At 45.1% G+C, this 16,657-nt stretch overlaps 1 protein-coding gene across 1 annotated transcript in view; it reads right to left on the bottom strand.

Annotated features, from left to right (window-relative positions):
* Positions 1-542: 542 nt before the first annotated feature.
* Positions 543-16,657, bottom strand: part of NVL (nuclear VCP like) — a 67,809-nt gene continuing 51,694 nt past the window's right edge. Inside the window, exons 20-23 of the mRNA XM_040351385.1 lie at positions 14,727-14,803; positions 9,477-9,565; positions 6,599-6,669; positions 543-829 (exon numbers count right to left, since the gene is read on the bottom strand). Of these exons, the coding sequence (XP_040207319.1) occupies positions 785-829; positions 6,599-6,669; positions 9,477-9,565; positions 14,727-14,803 (282 nt within the window). The 3' untranslated portion in view covers positions 543-784. The remainder of the gene's footprint in view (positions 830-6,598; positions 6,670-9,476; positions 9,566-14,726; positions 14,804-16,657) is intronic.

Raw genomic sequence — 16,657 nt, 5'->3', positions numbered from 1 at the left:
CGCTATACCCCGATAAATACAGTACATGTTCTGTGTACTGTGGGAGACCAGATAGATATAGTAAATGCAGGGTCCTGGGTTTAGTAACACTTTAAGGTTAATGGATGGCGAGTGTGGAGGCATACCAGCTACTTTTTAAACTGGAGCTCCACCCAAAAAGGGTCTACCTTTTGCGGTACCACATTTGGTACCTTTCAGGGGGGTTACATGTCCCCACTTCTCGCTGTGGTGAGGTCCCCCCGGAAGTTTGGCCCCTGCAACTGGCCATTCACAAAGCGCTGTAGGGAACCGGCTATGAAGCCGTCAGGATTTACTGCCAGTTTCGCTTACAAGAACCCGAGAGCCGATTGAAAAATTGGCTGGGGTGCGGACTTTGCGACATCCTTTGCTGGAGCTTCGCTTTAATCAGTCTCTGGATAAGAACATAGCTATTGCTTTCTATTTTGTCCACCCTGAAAACACACACTCCTAACATGTGCATGTATTTGATACAAGCTAAAGCGGTGTAACCTGTTGGAAAAACAAATAAAAACAAGAAGGCATATAGTGTAAAAATACAGAATAAAGTTTCTGTCTAGTTTATTTACAGCTGGGAGATGTAGAGGGAGGAGATCTCCAATTCTATAGACCCACACACGTCACATTCCAGTCTATACCGAGGATCCAGCTGAAGAATGTGGGCTTCAGGATCAAACATGCCTCGCTGCATCACATAGACACTTAGTACTTTATTGCTGTGCTGTGTCTCCAAACCATTCCCTCCAGCCTCTCTTCATGGTGCGCATCAGCGGCTCAGAGACAGGCGGAGCTGCTCATACATCACTTGATCCTGCAGAGGAAGAGATGTGTTATTTTAATGTTTTCATGGTTTCTATGGAACACACAGCAGTTGCCAAACTGTAAAATTCTCATGAGCAAAGATGTTCCCTGGACTATGGAATCTGGGAAGGGATACTGCAAAGTATTTCCCAACATCGGAGTAAGAAATCATAGATAGCACTACAAAGACCTATTCATGGGACTTTCCTCCACCAGGTTCTGGTGCCGTGTAAGTTGCCAAATGCTGCCCATACTTAAAAGGGATGTAAAGGTACCATTTTTTTTTTCCTAAATAGCTTTCTTTACCTTAGTGCAGTCCTCCTTCACTTACCTCATCCTTCCATTTTGATTTTAAATGTCCTTATTTCTTCTGGGAAATCCTCACTTCCTGTTCTTCTGTCTGGAACTCCACACAGTAATGCGAGGCTTTCTCCCTGGTGTGGAGTGTTGTGCTCGCCCCCTCCCTTGGACTACAAGAGAGAGTCAGGACGCCCACTAACACACAGCTCCTTTCTCTATCTGGAACGTAGAAAGCGTCCCGATTCTCCTGTAGTCCAAGGGAGGGGGCGAGCATGACACTCCACACCAGGGAGAAAGCCTCGCATTACTGTGTGGAGTTACAGACAGAAGAACAGGAAGTGAGGATTTCTCAGAAGAAATAAGGACATTTAAAAGCAAAATGGAAAGATGAGGTAAGTGAAGGAGGACTGCACCAAGGTAAAGGAAGCCATTTAGGAAAAAAAAAATGGTACCTTTACAACCCCTTTAATGGAAGAAAAGTTACTTAGAAAGAACCTGCTCATTTTCCTGACACGTCTTCTGCAACCCTGCAAGGAACCAAGATCTAACCCTTTCATAGGGCCTTTTCATCCACCAGGTGCAGGTGACATTTAGATCCCGACCACCACCCAATCTTGAAAACATTACTTGGAAAGGACTTGCTCAGTCCTGTCTTTTGTACTCCTGCCAGAAACCACAGGCAGGCCTAAACCTTTGAAGAGTTTACCTCCCCAACTAGTGGGAGCAAAAAGAAAGCTAAAGGAACACATACAAACCAAACAAATCAGGGTCACTCAAGACAATGTTATTGAATTAAGGCCCGTTCGCACCATTTGCAACTATGGCAGTGAACATAACCAAAAGTTATTTAAAAAAAAAAAAAAAAAGTATTTCAAGTGCCAGAATCGTACCCACCCCAGCTCAAGTAGAAGAGTCCTATACTCAAAAGTATGCTGCAGAGAGTCCTCTCTACTTTGTGTGAAGCCCGTGGTGTTCCCTACAGAAGTCTGACTTGCCGTGTTGCAACTGACACTTGTTGCTCCCTGCTGATCGCTATATTGCTATAGGTCTGTCTCATCAGAGGGCCTGTTGGACCATTGTAGAGAGACCGCTTCTCTCACACGCAGCACTCACTGTGCCGAGTCTACTGCCGAGCATAGGACTCCACTACTGGGGCTGCAAATGTTTGCAAAACGCGACAACTGTAAAACGACCCCTTTAAAGCGGAGTTCCACCCAAAAGTGGAACTTACGCTTAATCCACTCCTCGCCCCCTTACATGCCACATAATTGGCATGTAATTTTTTTTGGGGGGGAGGGGGTGGGGGCTTCAGGAGGAGTGGGACATCCTGTCCCACTTCCTCCTTCCGCCGAGGGGCCGCTAAGGCGACACGTCATATCGCCTTTTGTCGGCCCCTCCCTGTAGGTGATCGCCAGGGACACGTGACAGGTTCCAGGCGATCGCCTTTCCAATCAGACAGCACATCGCCACTCGCGCATGCACAGTGAGTGCCTGGCCATGAAGCCGAAAGCTGTCATGGCCGGGTGCCCACAGTAGCAATGAGGACGCCGGCCGGAGAGGGGGGGAGAGGAGCGAAGCTCCGGCCGGAACGTCGCTGGAACGTGGAGGAGGTGAGTGCATGTTTATTAAAAGCCAGCAGCTACACTTTTTGTAGCTGCGGACTTTATTTAATAAACATGAAAAATGCCTGGAACTCCCCTTTAAGATGGCCATACACATTCATTTCTATTCAGTTTGCAGATTGTCAAAATACCCAAACAGCTCCTGCATCTGACTGGTTGCAGCCGCTGTTTGGCATTTTTTGCCTGGCTCTTTTTTTTTTTTTTTTTAATTGAGGGATGTCAGGTGGGAGGTGGCCGAATTATCAAAAACCCTAAGCTACCCCAATTTGATTTGTATAAATGTGCTGATAAACTACAACTGGACCCAATTTATTTATTTATTTTTAAAACAACACTATTATTCTACTAGTTACAATTTTCCCAGATTATAAAACGAAAAAGAACAAAGCGAAACACATCCAAGTTTTAGCTTAATTACAGTGCCACGATGTTGGATTGGATTTTTACCCGGGATGCAATCTGAATGAGAAATTTGCATTCTCCCTGTACGAGTTTCCTCCAGTTTACTTCCACAATACAAAAACATATGATTGTTGTGATTCTCCCCAGTGGTGCTAAAAAGGGAAGTAAACTTTGACAGAGGTTCTAATCCTTTATAACTAACTGAACTCATAGTTTAGTAGACTGATGCAGTCATACTTCCTTATGCCGCGTACACACACCCTTTTTTCATGACGAGAAAAATGCAATTTTCTAAATTGGTCATTAAAAAACGATCGTGTGTAGCCTCCAGAGCATTTTTCTCAACGTAGTTTTTCTTGTCGTGAAAAATGGTCATGTGTCGGCTTTAAGGACGGGGGGGAAAAAAAAACACGCATGCTCAGAAGCAAGTTATGAGAAGGGAAATTTGCATAATCAGCCCAAAGGGTGGCGCCATTTGAATGGAACTTCCCCTTTATAGTGCCGTTGTACGTCACCGCGCTTTGCGCAAGCATTTTTCTTCACGATCGGATGTATGCAAGGCAGGCTTGACAAGAATCACGTCGAGAAAAACATTGTTTTTTCCATGATAATAAAACCGGTCGTGTGTACGCGGCATTAGGCAGGCCATAGATGATGCAATTTTCTTTCCTGCAAGAAAACAGCTTGATTCCCTTATGCGGTGCCATCGTGTTTTCCTGGCAGGAGTGCACAGGGAGCCGACCCCTGCCTGGAGAACACCGTCCTTATTGCCAGCCTTAGCTGCTGGTGATAATTGCATCCTAGAAATACAACATGCTAATTGTAACAAAGTCAATCGATGGATCTACTTGGGTACAATTAGCCTGCCAATACATGGATCGAATCTCGACCGGGGACTGCAGAACCATCTGAAACTCAAACCATCTGTGGTCAGCTTTAGAAATAAAAGTGTGGCAGCCCATTTTCTTTTTCTTAAGCAGGCCATACATTATGCAATTTTCTTTCCTTCCACCACAAGTGGAAGGAAAGAAAATTGCTTGAAACCCATATCAACAGTATCAGTGTTTATGGGGGAATCCCTCCTGCAGCGTTCTTGTGTTTTTCTGGTGGGGGAGCCTTTCCTGCTGGCAGAACACAATGATTAGTGCTGCTGACTTACAGCCAACCCAACAGGCTGGTTGTACACAAGTTAAATCAATGGATCGGCTTGTGTACAACCAGGGTGCACATACATGGATCAAAATTCAGCCAGTTCAGCAGGGAATTTCAATCCATGTTTGGTTGGCTTTAGAGTAAAGTTCTGCAGACTTTGATAGGGTCCCCTATGCTGACAGCATGCTGTAGATCTGGACCATTGCTCCCACACAGAGCAAAGCGGTCCAACATGCCTCCTGCACAGTTCTTCAATAAGCATGCTCCCTGGAGTAGGGTTTTGGTTGCAGCTTGGTGCAGGAGTTGTATTGGACTGGTAGAGATCCAGACCACAGTCAATCTATGAGAGCGCAATGGTCCAGATCTACAAGCATGCTGCCAATCCTAGGGGATTTTACCAAAGTCTGCAACACTAACACACTGAAAAAATAAGTCTGCAACACTAACACACTGAAAAAAGAAGTCTGCAACACACTATTTTAATGCAGCTTGACTGCATTCCTTAATAAGCAACGTGGCCTCAAATGGACTTTCAATAGGATCATTGTGCTGTGTGCATGTTAGATTAGCAGTGCTGGAAGACTTTTCAATACATGTGAATAAAGGGGGCGTTTTCCTGACAGGACAATGTGAGCAAATCTGATAGCGTTGATTCCTTAATGACATTTTTCACATAGTATATTTGAGCGTGGTTGTCTGGCATAGTATATGATTTCTTACATTGAATAACCACTACTTAAAGCGGAGCTCTGCCGTAAAAAAAAAAAAAAATTAAAAGCCAGGAGCTACAAATACTGCAGCTGCTGACTTTTATAATAGGACACTTACCTGTTATGGAGTCCAGCGACGTCGGCAGCAGAAGACGAGCGATTGCTCGTCTCTCGGCTGCCCCCACCGCCATCATGGGTGAGGGAATCCGGAAGTGAAGCGTTGCGGCTTCACTTCCCAATTCTGTACTGCACTACCTGCAGACTTTATGCACGGAAGTGGGTGCAAATACCCAACTTAGATAGGTATCTGCACCCCCCTCCCCCCTAAAAGGTGACAAATGTGACACCGGAGGGGGGAGGGTTCCGATGAGAGGAAGTTCCACTTTAGGGTGGAGCTCCTTTTTAAAAATATAACAGCAGCTTTAATGTAAAGTATAACTAAAGGCAAAACAGTTCTTTTAGTTTTGGATAGAGTGGAGAGGGATCAGAACGCTTGTCAGTTTTTATTTCCGTCGGTGCTCCCATTAAGGAGCTCCTTAATGGGAGCACCGACCGAAATAAAAACCCTTTCCATTTTCCTACTTACTATTATCATTGAAAGTGAACGTAAAAGAAAATCCCAAATTTTGGGTTGTCCCCCGAAAAAAAAACTAGTTCCAGTGATCCGGTGTCCCCAAAGAATTTTCCCTTAATTTGCTGGGATTTCCCCTCACTTGCTGTTTGGTTATGGGACAGTAAGTCAAGGGAAATGTCTGCAATGGGACACAGATTGCAAAAAAAATAAACTGAAAGGGGTTACAACCCTCCCTTACTCTATTTGAAATAAAAAAATAAAAAAAAAGTTTTGCCTATAGATCTACTTTAACCACTTGCCAACCAGCCGCCGTATAACGACTCTCCTCGGCTCTCCTGCGCAAATCGCTGCAGCTGTATGGCGGCTCACACAGGAGTGTGCCTGCTGGTCAGCCGGACTCAATGTCGATGAAACTGCAGAGGGGGATCAAATAACACCAAAAGAAAGCTCTATTTGTGGGGGGGAAAAAAAGCATGTCAATTTTGTTGGAGTACAGCGTTGCAGGACTGCGCAATTGTCAGTTAAAGCGACGCAGTGCCGTATTTAAAAAAATAGCCTGATCATTAAGGGGCAAATCTTTCTGGAGCTGAAGTGGTTAAAGGAGTTCTATGTTCACAGCATACACTTTCATTTCATAAACAGCATTGCTATTACAATACAATAGTTATTATTGAAAAGCCAATATAAGCTTACTTGTACTAGTAATAATAAAGGTGAAACCTAAACAACAATACTTCTACCACAAATGAGCCCTGCTGCCAGTTCCATAAAGAGGACCAATGGGCTTAAAGGACTGCGTTGGTTTCCAATCCTTGCTGAGCCAGTCTCTTGTGGTTTTCCTTAACACCGTGTACTTTCACTCTCCAGTAGATATACGTCACATGACCAGGACATTCCACTTTGTTTTCAGCTGAATAGGCACAGCAATTTCTTCTTTTATATTCATTAAACCAGTTTCTTCACCCTTTGTTCCTTCATAAATACATTTAGAAGCAATAAATGACAGAAGTAAGACATACCTTCCTGGAGACGGATGGTTTTACTTTGTTGAATGCATCTTCAAAGTGTTTTTTATAAACCTCGATCTTCCCTGTAATGCCAATAAAAGGCACATAAACAACATTAGTCGCACTTCTATAATAGTCATGCTGGATTAATTTTAACAGGCTGTCCACATACTAATGCTGAAGAAAATATGTGATTTTCCCCAAATTTTTCTAAAGTTCTATTACTTTTTCTTTTCACTCTTCCAGGTCATGCTGATGCATACTGGCTGTATTAAAGTGCCCCCATCATCTTTAAGGCCCCTTTCACACTGGGGCAGGAGCCGCGGTGGCGGTATAGCGCCACTAAAAATAGCGGCGCTATAACATAGGATTTGCCGCGGGATTCGGCTGCTAGCGGTGCAGTATTAACCCCTGCTAGCGGCCGATAAAGGGTTAATACCGCCCACAATGCACCTCTGCAGAGGCGTATTGCCACGGTTTCCCATTGTTTTAAATGGGAAGGAGCGGTATACACGCCGCTCCTCTCACTGCCAAAGATGCTGCTGGCAGGAGATTTTTTTCTCTCCCGCCAGCGCATCGCCTCAGTGTGAAAGCCCTCGAGCTTTCACATTGAGTATACAGTGCAGGAGTTTTTCAGGCGGTATAGCTCTAATAGGTCTAACACAGCAGAAGCAGTCAGCACCAGACAACACTTACCGCTTTGCATAATTACACCAATGAGCAGGTCTGCACAGCACCCGAGGCCAGTGCAAGGCCGTACTAGGTAGGAGGAGTGGTGGGCTTTGTTAAAAAACATGAAATTTACCCTTGCAATGAGGCTTTCCACAACACAGGTTAAATGCTCATATTTGACTAAGGTACCAATAAAAAGCAGTTTTACTTACCTTAAAGTTGTATGCAGTAAGGTGAATAAACACCTGGAAATCACCGGCCCCCCAATCCGCCCTGTTTTACTAACCTGTTCACCTGCTTGGTGTGTTCCTGCTTTCCTACTCTCCGCGGAGTCCCAGCTTTGATTGGATAGTTTGATAGCAGCGCACCCATTGGTTGCCACTGCCGTCAATCAAATCCAATGATGCGGGGGGCAGGGCCAAGTCATACACTCGTCTAAGGACGCCGAGTGTATGACTCAGGAGAGCGCCCACAAGGTAACCCCACTCGGGGGACAGATTCCCAGAGGGGATTATCTAATGCGAGGACGAGCCGCCGAGGGACCCCAGAAAAGGATGTTCGGGGGCATGCTGTGCAAAACCAAGTACACAGTGGAGGTAAGTATGACATGTTTGTTATTTTTTTTTCAAAGGGAACCTTTAGTATCACTTTAACCCTGCCTCCAGCAGCAGATGGTGCTCTCCTCTTCCATCCAATGCTCTGGGCAGGCCCTCCGTGTCCTCACTTACAATCCAGGACTGCTTGTCCTGAATTGTACGTGATGATGTCAGAGTGCCTAGGACTGATGGAGTGCTGAAGCATCTTTGCGGGGACCAGTCACACAGAGAAGCACCTTTGCAACCATTGTGCTACATGCTGGGTGTCTGGTGTGCTCCTGTACCTTTAAGAAGGGATGGGCTGCCCTCATCTATCCATCAGAATGCATGTGCCTCCATTGTGGGGACACTCATAGTTTAGTGTTAGGACCACAGACTCCAGGGTGCCGTGACGTGGCTGTGGCTCACGCATGCGTTTGCAAATGCGTGTGGACAAAACCCCTGTTTTTAATGTATACTGTTAGATAGGTTAATTGGTTGTCTGCGAGCTGGTCGGTAAGTAGGCTTGGTTTTTCCTGGGCATTCCCCAGGCCTTTGTTCACACAGAGGAGAAAGCCTGGGGATAGGAAAAGTAGAACTGTATTTTATTTTTTAAAGGTATAACTATAACTGTTTTTAAATGGTATCCTGGACCTAAATGAGCATTTAATCCTTGTAGTATGAAAGAAGTCTCACGGCAAGGATAGTTTTGAAAGTTTCCCGTATATCAGCTATAAAGAAACTTTTTTAGCAAAAAGGGACTGAACTCTGGATGCTGTGCCCAAAACAAAAGGCAGGCAAAAAGCAAAGGACTAGTCACCAGTATTGCCTGTGGTCACTCTGCAGCTGAGACTTACCATAACTTGTTCTGCACTGTGCAGAGGTGGCCATCTTGATAGAAGCAGGGCTTTGCTTCCTCATACTTGAGCCTCCAGCAAGGAGAACAGTGAGCAGCTTAGTGTTGGAATCACCAAATCTTATTGCAAATTAATAGCAGTTTGAGCAGGGTGGGCAAACTGTGGTTCTCCAGCTGTTGCAGAACTACAGGTCACATAATGTCTCTGCCTCTGGGAGTAATAGTCATTCTTTCCCATCATGACTCTAAAAAGTCATGCTTGTAGCTGTCAGTCTTGCAATGCCTCATGGCACATGTAGTTCCACAACAGCTGGAGGGCCGCAGTTACCCACCCCAGAGTTAAACTCAGCAGTGCCTTAGATCTCAGACTGCAAATACTAAGAAGTGCACGGCTATTTTCAGGAAGCATTCCAGACAAAAGGGTAGATTTTCTGGTTACTGCTTAGGCACAGTTAACACTTCTAGATATTCCCAATAGCATATCAAATCTACTTTTGAGTTCAGGTCCAACATAAGCTATCTTTGCACACAGTATCTTCTATATGAAATTGATATGCGACACACAATTCAGGGAATGGTTGTTTTCTATAGGCATTGTATTTGCTGCAAACCCTGTTGCATAAAATGACTGCCATGGAGATAGTCATGCTGTTGGTGAACAGCCGACCTTAGAAGAAAGGTTCATGAAAGACTCCCAGGCCACTGCCATAGGAGGGGTTAGGTGGTTAATGAGCAAGCTAAATTAACAGTTTCACTTCAGGGGCAGAAAATCTTGCCCATAACTTACCTCTGCAGCCTATTGGCCCCGGCTCCAACATTTCAACCCGCAGGGTGTTTATGGACGCTTCTCTCACCAGAGCCGACAGATCAGCACCCCTGCATAACAAGGAAATGTTTAACTCGACTGCAATAAGCAACTTAAAAAATAAATAAATAAGTAAAGCTATGTTATACATGGTAACTATTGAACGGCCTGCTAAACCACGACCCCCCCCCCCCAACCCTTGGAGAACATAATGGCTCCATGGGAGGGATTCCCCTATGACTGACTGTCGATGGGCAAATAGACCGATTTCCTTTCTTGCAACCTGAGGTTGCAAGAAAAAAATAGCATAACCTGTCTTAGAGGTAGTACTGTAATCCCTGGGAGAGGTATAATGCCTCGTAAACAAGATCGGTTTTCCTGGAGGACTTTTTACAGCCAGGAAAACCAAGAACCCCCTACACACGGCCCGGTTTTCCTGGTAGGAAAACTGCCATGAGAGCTTTGGCCGGGAATCCTGGCCGTGTGTATGCTCCACTGCAGGTTTTCCCATAGGGAAACTCCTGAGAAAAATACCGCCGGGAATCCCGGCAGGAAAATAGAAGACATGCTCTTGTTTTTCCTGCCGGGATTCCCGGCGGTTTTCCTGTCGGGAAAACTGCCATGGAGCGTACACACGGCCAGTTTTCCCGGCCAAAGCTGTCCTGGCAGTTTTGCTGCCAGGAAAACCGGTCGTGTGTACGAGGCATCAGACACCTGCAGCGTTACAATGACACATTAAATAGCAGCATGCACTTAAAGGTCAAGTTCACATTTAGGAACATGTTACACCCTTATTTAGGGTGTAACATGTCATTTGTCTAATCACCCGCATCCCACCCACAGAGCCCTTCCTTGTGACAGCATGCAGCCACTGTCGCATTTAAAATTGTCACGGCTGTGCTGGGTTCCACAGTGACCTGCGAATGAACTACAAGTTTCGTCTTCCACTGCGGCAGACAGACTTGTATTTCTCAATGAACTACAAATGCAGTGATCAGTGCACTCATAGTCCACTGACATGGTCTCCAAATTAGTACTTCTCCATGGGCAGAGCGCTAAAGGAAGAGTCTGTAGAAGCCCGACATTGCACCAACAAACCACGGATTACGGGTACAATGCTTTTCAGGCTCCTGTGAAAAAAATAAAATGCACATTTTTTTTATCCTGCATTTGATTTTTTTCTCTTAAAAAGGTGAACTTAGTTTTGTGCACTCTAGGATACGCCTATGAATTTGACCACATGGTTTGTGTTTGGCCCAAATGCCGATCCACCCCTTAAGCAGTGATCACATGACCTTATGTTGCGGAGTCCTGAAGCAGGCAGGGAACAGAGGATCTTGTTTTGACAGTACTTTAATTTTAAAACCATTTAAATAGGACCAACGGTGTGCAAAATGAAACTAAAAGCTGACATGTTCTTATCTTTTGTGGCCCTGATGTTTGTCTTTTACGATTCCTCATAATAATGTGTAACTTGCAGTTATATAGCCAGGCTGGTTTAACTGACTTAGCTCATTTTTCTCTCTCTTCAGCTATGGCTCCAACGTGACAGCTCATGCAACGCAATTTCAGGTTATCAGAACCAGAAACATTGAAAATTAAAGACTTCCAAATATTCCAACAAAACTTGACTTCCTGTCTAGTAGGGTTGTCCCGATACCACTTTTTTTTTAACACCGAGTACAAGTACCGATACTCACCCCCCCCCCCCCCCCAAGTACTCGCCGATACCGATTCTTTTTTTAAATGTCATGTGATAGTTTGACAGATGGGGACCGATAGGTGGCAGGCACTGATAGGCGGCATTTATGGGCACTGATTGCACTCATAGGTGGCACTGATTTCACCAACAGTGCAATCAGTGCCCACAAGTGCCACCTATCATTGCCCACAAGTGCCACCTATCAGTGCAACCAGTGCCACCTGATAGGTGGCACTGACAGGTGGCTGGCACTGAAATGTTGCAAAAAAATGACACCAGATTTAAAAAAAATAATACAAAAAAAAAAAAGATGCTGCAACGCCCATCTTGGTACACCCTGCACTCGGCTGCAGTAAGCAGCAGCCGATATTTTGTTACACCCAGCCCATATAGCTCGTCTGCTGCTGCTTACTGCAGCCGAGTGCAGGGTGTACCAAGATGGGCGTAGGGGACGTTCACCGATCCGGATGCGGCTGCCCTACACCCCTGCCAGCTTACCACTGCAAGTGAGGACTAGCTCTCCGCCGGCATACCGTCCACTGACACAGACTCTACCCGCCCCCTCTCTAGCCAACTCAGCCTGCACTCTCTATCCGCCACTGTCCGCCCTCTCCAGCCAGACTCCACCCGCACTCCCCCGCCACTGACTCCCCCCGCCCTCTCTGGCCATTTTACCCTAAAAAAAAAAAAGAAGAAAAAGAAGCAAAGTATCAGCTGAAGCATCGGGAGCATTTGTGCGAGTACAAGTACTCGCGCAAATGCTCGGTATCGGTCCAGATACTAGTATCGGGACAACCCTACTGTCTAGTAATTATACAAATAAATACTGTCAACTAGCATTTCTAACTACTTCTCTCCTTGGCACTTTTACCCCCTTCCTGCCCAGGCCAATTTTTAGCTTTCAGCGCTGTCACAATTTAAATTACAATTACACGGTCATGCAACACTGTATCCATATACAATATTTAGCTTTATTTTCACACAGATAGAGTTTTTTTTTTACTGGCATTTAAACACCATTGAGTTTTGTTTGTTTTTGCTAAACAAACTACAAAAACTAAAAACAAACACCTTGTTGAATCTATGCCAGAAGAATTAAGGCAGTCTTAAGGCTGCATTCACATCTATGCGACAGCGGCGTACGCGGCGTATTTTGCCGCAAGTGTGTATCTTTTTTTTTTTCAGATTCTTCCCATTGCTGTCAATGGGCGAACGCCAATGTCGCCTGAAAAAAAGGGTCCGGGACTTTTTTTTAGGCGACAGGCGTTCGGCGTCTATGAGATGTGAACCATCTCCATAGACAGCAATGGGAATTCTCCCCTCTAGCGGCAGAAGCGTCCGGCGTTTTGTCGCATAGATGTGAATGGAGCCTAAGGCAAAAGGGGTCCAACCCTTGATTAGCAAGGTGTACCTAATAAAGTGGCTGGTGAGTGCATGTCATTATGGTGCTGGCACAGACACACTGGAACGGAAAAGTGTCCTCCCTAAACGGTTATTACTAATTTGGAAGCGTCTAAAATGCCTTTGTATGCTGAAGCATTAACAGTTCACTTTACTGGAAGCACCAGAATATATTGTACATGCTAAAAAAGTTACCAGTTAGTCTGGGAAATCATTAACGTTAATTGTTAATTGTCCTATACAAAAAAAGGATTAAATCAGATTTCTTGGATAATGAGGGTGGATCAGCTAAGTGCACCGTATCCGCCTTTCTTAGAAAGTAAATAATTACTTTCATGGGATCCGGAATAGGAATATGTACCGATTATTAAATGTAGTTTACCATTTGGATCGTGTACACCTCTGAAGAAGAATAAGGAAATTCATTTTGAAATGCGTTGAATGTCCACCATCTTGCAACTACCCTACTGGTGACCTGTAACTGTGGGAACACTGTGTATCCACATACATAATATATGAATAGTCACCACAGTTCTATGTACAATGTGTTTGCATTTTCTTTTGTGATAATGTTTTTGCATAAAATGTACTCTACCATACCACGGTATCCCTGTGTTGCCGCTTAAAGCGGAGTTCCGCTGAAAAAAAAAAAATATTAAAAAGTCAACAGCTACAAATACTGCAGCTGCTGACTTTTAATATATGGACACTTACCTGTCCAGGGCGCCTGCGATGTCAGCAGCCAAAGCCGATCTGTCCACCAGCTCTCGGGTGCTGCTGCCGCCATCTTCAGTAAAGGAATCAGGAAATGAAGCCTTCGCTTCCTGGTTCCATACTGCACATTCGCGAGTCGCACAGCTCGATTCCACTGGTCCCTGCTGTCTTCTGGGACATGCGTGTCTCCCAGAAGACCAGTGGGAGGGACGGAGTAAGCGCCGGACGTGGTGTAGGTCACTGCGTTGGTCTATGCCAGGAAGTGGAAGCAAATACCTGTATTACACAGGTATCTGCTCCCTCCTCCCTTCCTGAAAGGTGCCAAAATGTGACACCGGAGGGGGGGATTTGAAAAAGCGCAAGTCCCATTTTTGGTTGGAACTCCGCTTTAAAGTCCCACTTGTGAGTTTTGTTTTCCATATATATGTACTAAAATGGATGTTGGCAACTATAAGCTACTACCGAAATTACTGGTCTCATTAAAGGCACATGCTAAATTCTCAGTGATGTCAACGGTCTTCAGTGAATCGATAGGCTGCATTCTTAGTGACATCACCAGTTCTAATGAATCGGCTGCATTCTCTGTGATGTTGGCAGTTTCTAGTAAAAGTATAGGCTACACTTTTAAGCCTCATAGACAAGATCAGATTTTACGAAGGGAATTGTGTGATGACAGGCTAGTGGCGGAAAATCCAACCGTTTGTATGCTACATTGGACAATTGTCAGATTTTCAGTGGATAAAAGTCCAAAATACAAAACAAGCACGCTCAGAATCAATGCTCACCAAACACGACATTAGCAGAAGGTGCCCAAAGGGTAGCTCTAAAGAGCTGAACAAACACGTAGTTTCGAGTTTCTTGGCCGACAATTATGTGCAAACGCCCTTCGGACAAAAATCCTACACTTTGTCTGTTGAAAATCTGATCATGTTTACTGAGGCTTTAGGCTGCGAATACATTATACAATGTTTCTGTACAATTTTCCTTTAGATTTTACGAAAACCATCTGAGGTCAAGCCCAAACACTTGTATGCAACCAGGCAGGCCCTTGCACTACACAGTTAAAAGGTAAATTTAAAGAAAATGTAGTATAAAAAAAATTGTATAATGTATGGCCGGCTTTAATTATTGCAACAGTCTCCAGAAAGGTTGCATTATCAGCGATGTTGGTGGCTGAAAATAAATGGAGGGTCCATTTGCAGTGATGTTATTGGTTTATAGTGACATTCCTAGAAGATAGATGGGCTGCGTTTGCAATGTTATTGGATTATAGTTTTTGGATAAGCTGCATTCTCAGCGATTTCTTCTGTTTCTTAGTGAAAAGACTAAATTTTTGGTCAAAAGAAAATTTGGCCTTCAAAAAATGAAATCTGCCTCTATCAAATCAAGTTGAAAGTTATTTTATGACAACTTACGTAAAACAGTCACAACGCTCATCAAAGGCAATCACTTCTAGGTCAACATCAGATGCCAGGGGTGGCCGAGTTCCATTCTAGAAAGACATCAAAACATGAAACAAAATGGTCTTTGGGAACCTAAAACATGTTCAGAAAGTGTCTTCTTTAAAAAAAGTTTTTTTCTGTGAAATCCACATGACCACCCTATTGTAGTTGACATGGGGATCATGCTGAGGAAGCTTCATATATGGATTGAGGGTTGGAAGGGATAAAACTACTGAAGGGCTCATACACAGGGAAGTATGCCGGTGATCTGCTGTGCTGGTTCCAGCTATCGTGGAAGTTCCAGCGCATGCGCAAGCTGATTTGCTGAGATGGTTCCAGCTATCGGGAAAGTTACTTCAAGGACTGCGCAGGCGCAAACTTGCTGACGGAAATCCCCGAACCGCGGCCGGCATCCAGGGCGACGTGGATTTCGAGGTAAGTGGCCAGTCGGCCTCACGTCCTCGCTGCGCTCGGACGGCTCGCTCGGCATCCTGGCTCTTTTTTTAACATCCTCCAATCCACGGGGATGTTAAAGAATGAGCCTAGATGCTGGGCGAGGTTCAGAGATTTCCGTCAGAAAGTTTGCGCCTGTGCAGTCAGTGAAGGAACTTCCCCGTTAGGAGAACATTGAGGACAAGTCACCGGCACAAATCTCTAGCATAAGCATCCTGTCGTTTTCCTGTGCTTGGTCAACTGCAGGTGGCAGGAGTTTGTGGAATGTGCCATATGCTGGTTAACATCGATTCACAAAAGCATTTGTTTTTTTCTTGTGTGGTCATGTATAGTCAATGACTTCTATCACTGGCTGTTCATGCCACCCGCAGCTACTTGGGCATGGAAAAACACCTGGTATTTTTACAGTAGGAAAACAATTGCAGCTGAAGGAAACGGAAGTCTTAAGACTTTGGGTTATACTGCTGCCAACAGGAGAAATGGACATGGGAGGAGAGCAAAAATCTGTAGGTCAGCCTCCCCCCCCCCCCCCCCCTACAGCCAGCATGCCCCAGTTTTGTAGCAAAGCAGTATGGAGAGCACGACCATAATAAACACAATGGAGTGGGACCTGTGCCAAGAAAAGGATTTTACAGCAAGTACAGAGATCCTATTTTCTTTCTCGCCCATTATGAGATCTTCAACCTTCAGTACATCCAAAAGCAGTCCAACTGAGGGGTGGGCAACACAGAAAACAAATCAAACAGGCATGATGTAACAGGAAACTGGGGTTGCCTGATGTTCAAAGAGTCCCTTGAAGGATCTTACACCGATAACAGACAAGGCAAAATCGTCCACCTGGTAAATAGCTTGGGGCCAAGCTCATCAGTCATGGGCTGGAGTGACTCAGACAGACAGTCTCGGCGGTTAATGAATATGAAGCCACTAAGGACACAGGTAACTTGGAAAATCTGCTGGCGTGAGTGCACTTGTGCCCTCTATGATCAATCAGCAAATAATTGGGCTGTTTTGGTCATAAAGTCTATACAAGACTTAGTAAACCATAGTAAAAACATCAGTCAAGATGGCCAAAGAAGATTTTAAGGATGAGAGAGACTAACCACCAAGGACAGTATAAACCAGCCCTCAAAATTTCCACTCGCCTGCTAGCATTTGGCGAGTGGAAATTAGCTGAGGGCGAGTGTGGAGCCACATCGGAGGGGGGGGGGGGGGGGGGGGTGGGGTTGGCGGTCGCAAATTCTCCTCCCAGCGATCGGCCAGGAAACCATGGGAAAGGTAGAGGAGAGGAAGAGGAGAGCTGGCCGGATTACATAGAGACGGGAAACTCCGCTGTTAAAAGAAATTTCCAGCCTCCTGGATGGGCTCTCCTATGATAGACAGCATACTTGTCCAATACCAGGAAACTGAAGTAGTGTGACGTCTACCATAAGAGCTGGTCCAGGAGGCGGGAC

This window comes from Rana temporaria, chromosome 4, assembly GCF_905171775.1.
Source record: "Rana temporaria chromosome 4, aRanTem1.1, whole genome shotgun sequence".
Classification (NCBI taxonomy): domain Eukaryota; kingdom Metazoa; phylum Chordata; class Amphibia; order Anura; family Ranidae; genus Rana; species Rana temporaria.
The sequence above is the reverse complement of the archived record's forward strand: the minus strand, read 5'-3'. Positions and strand labels throughout refer to the sequence as shown.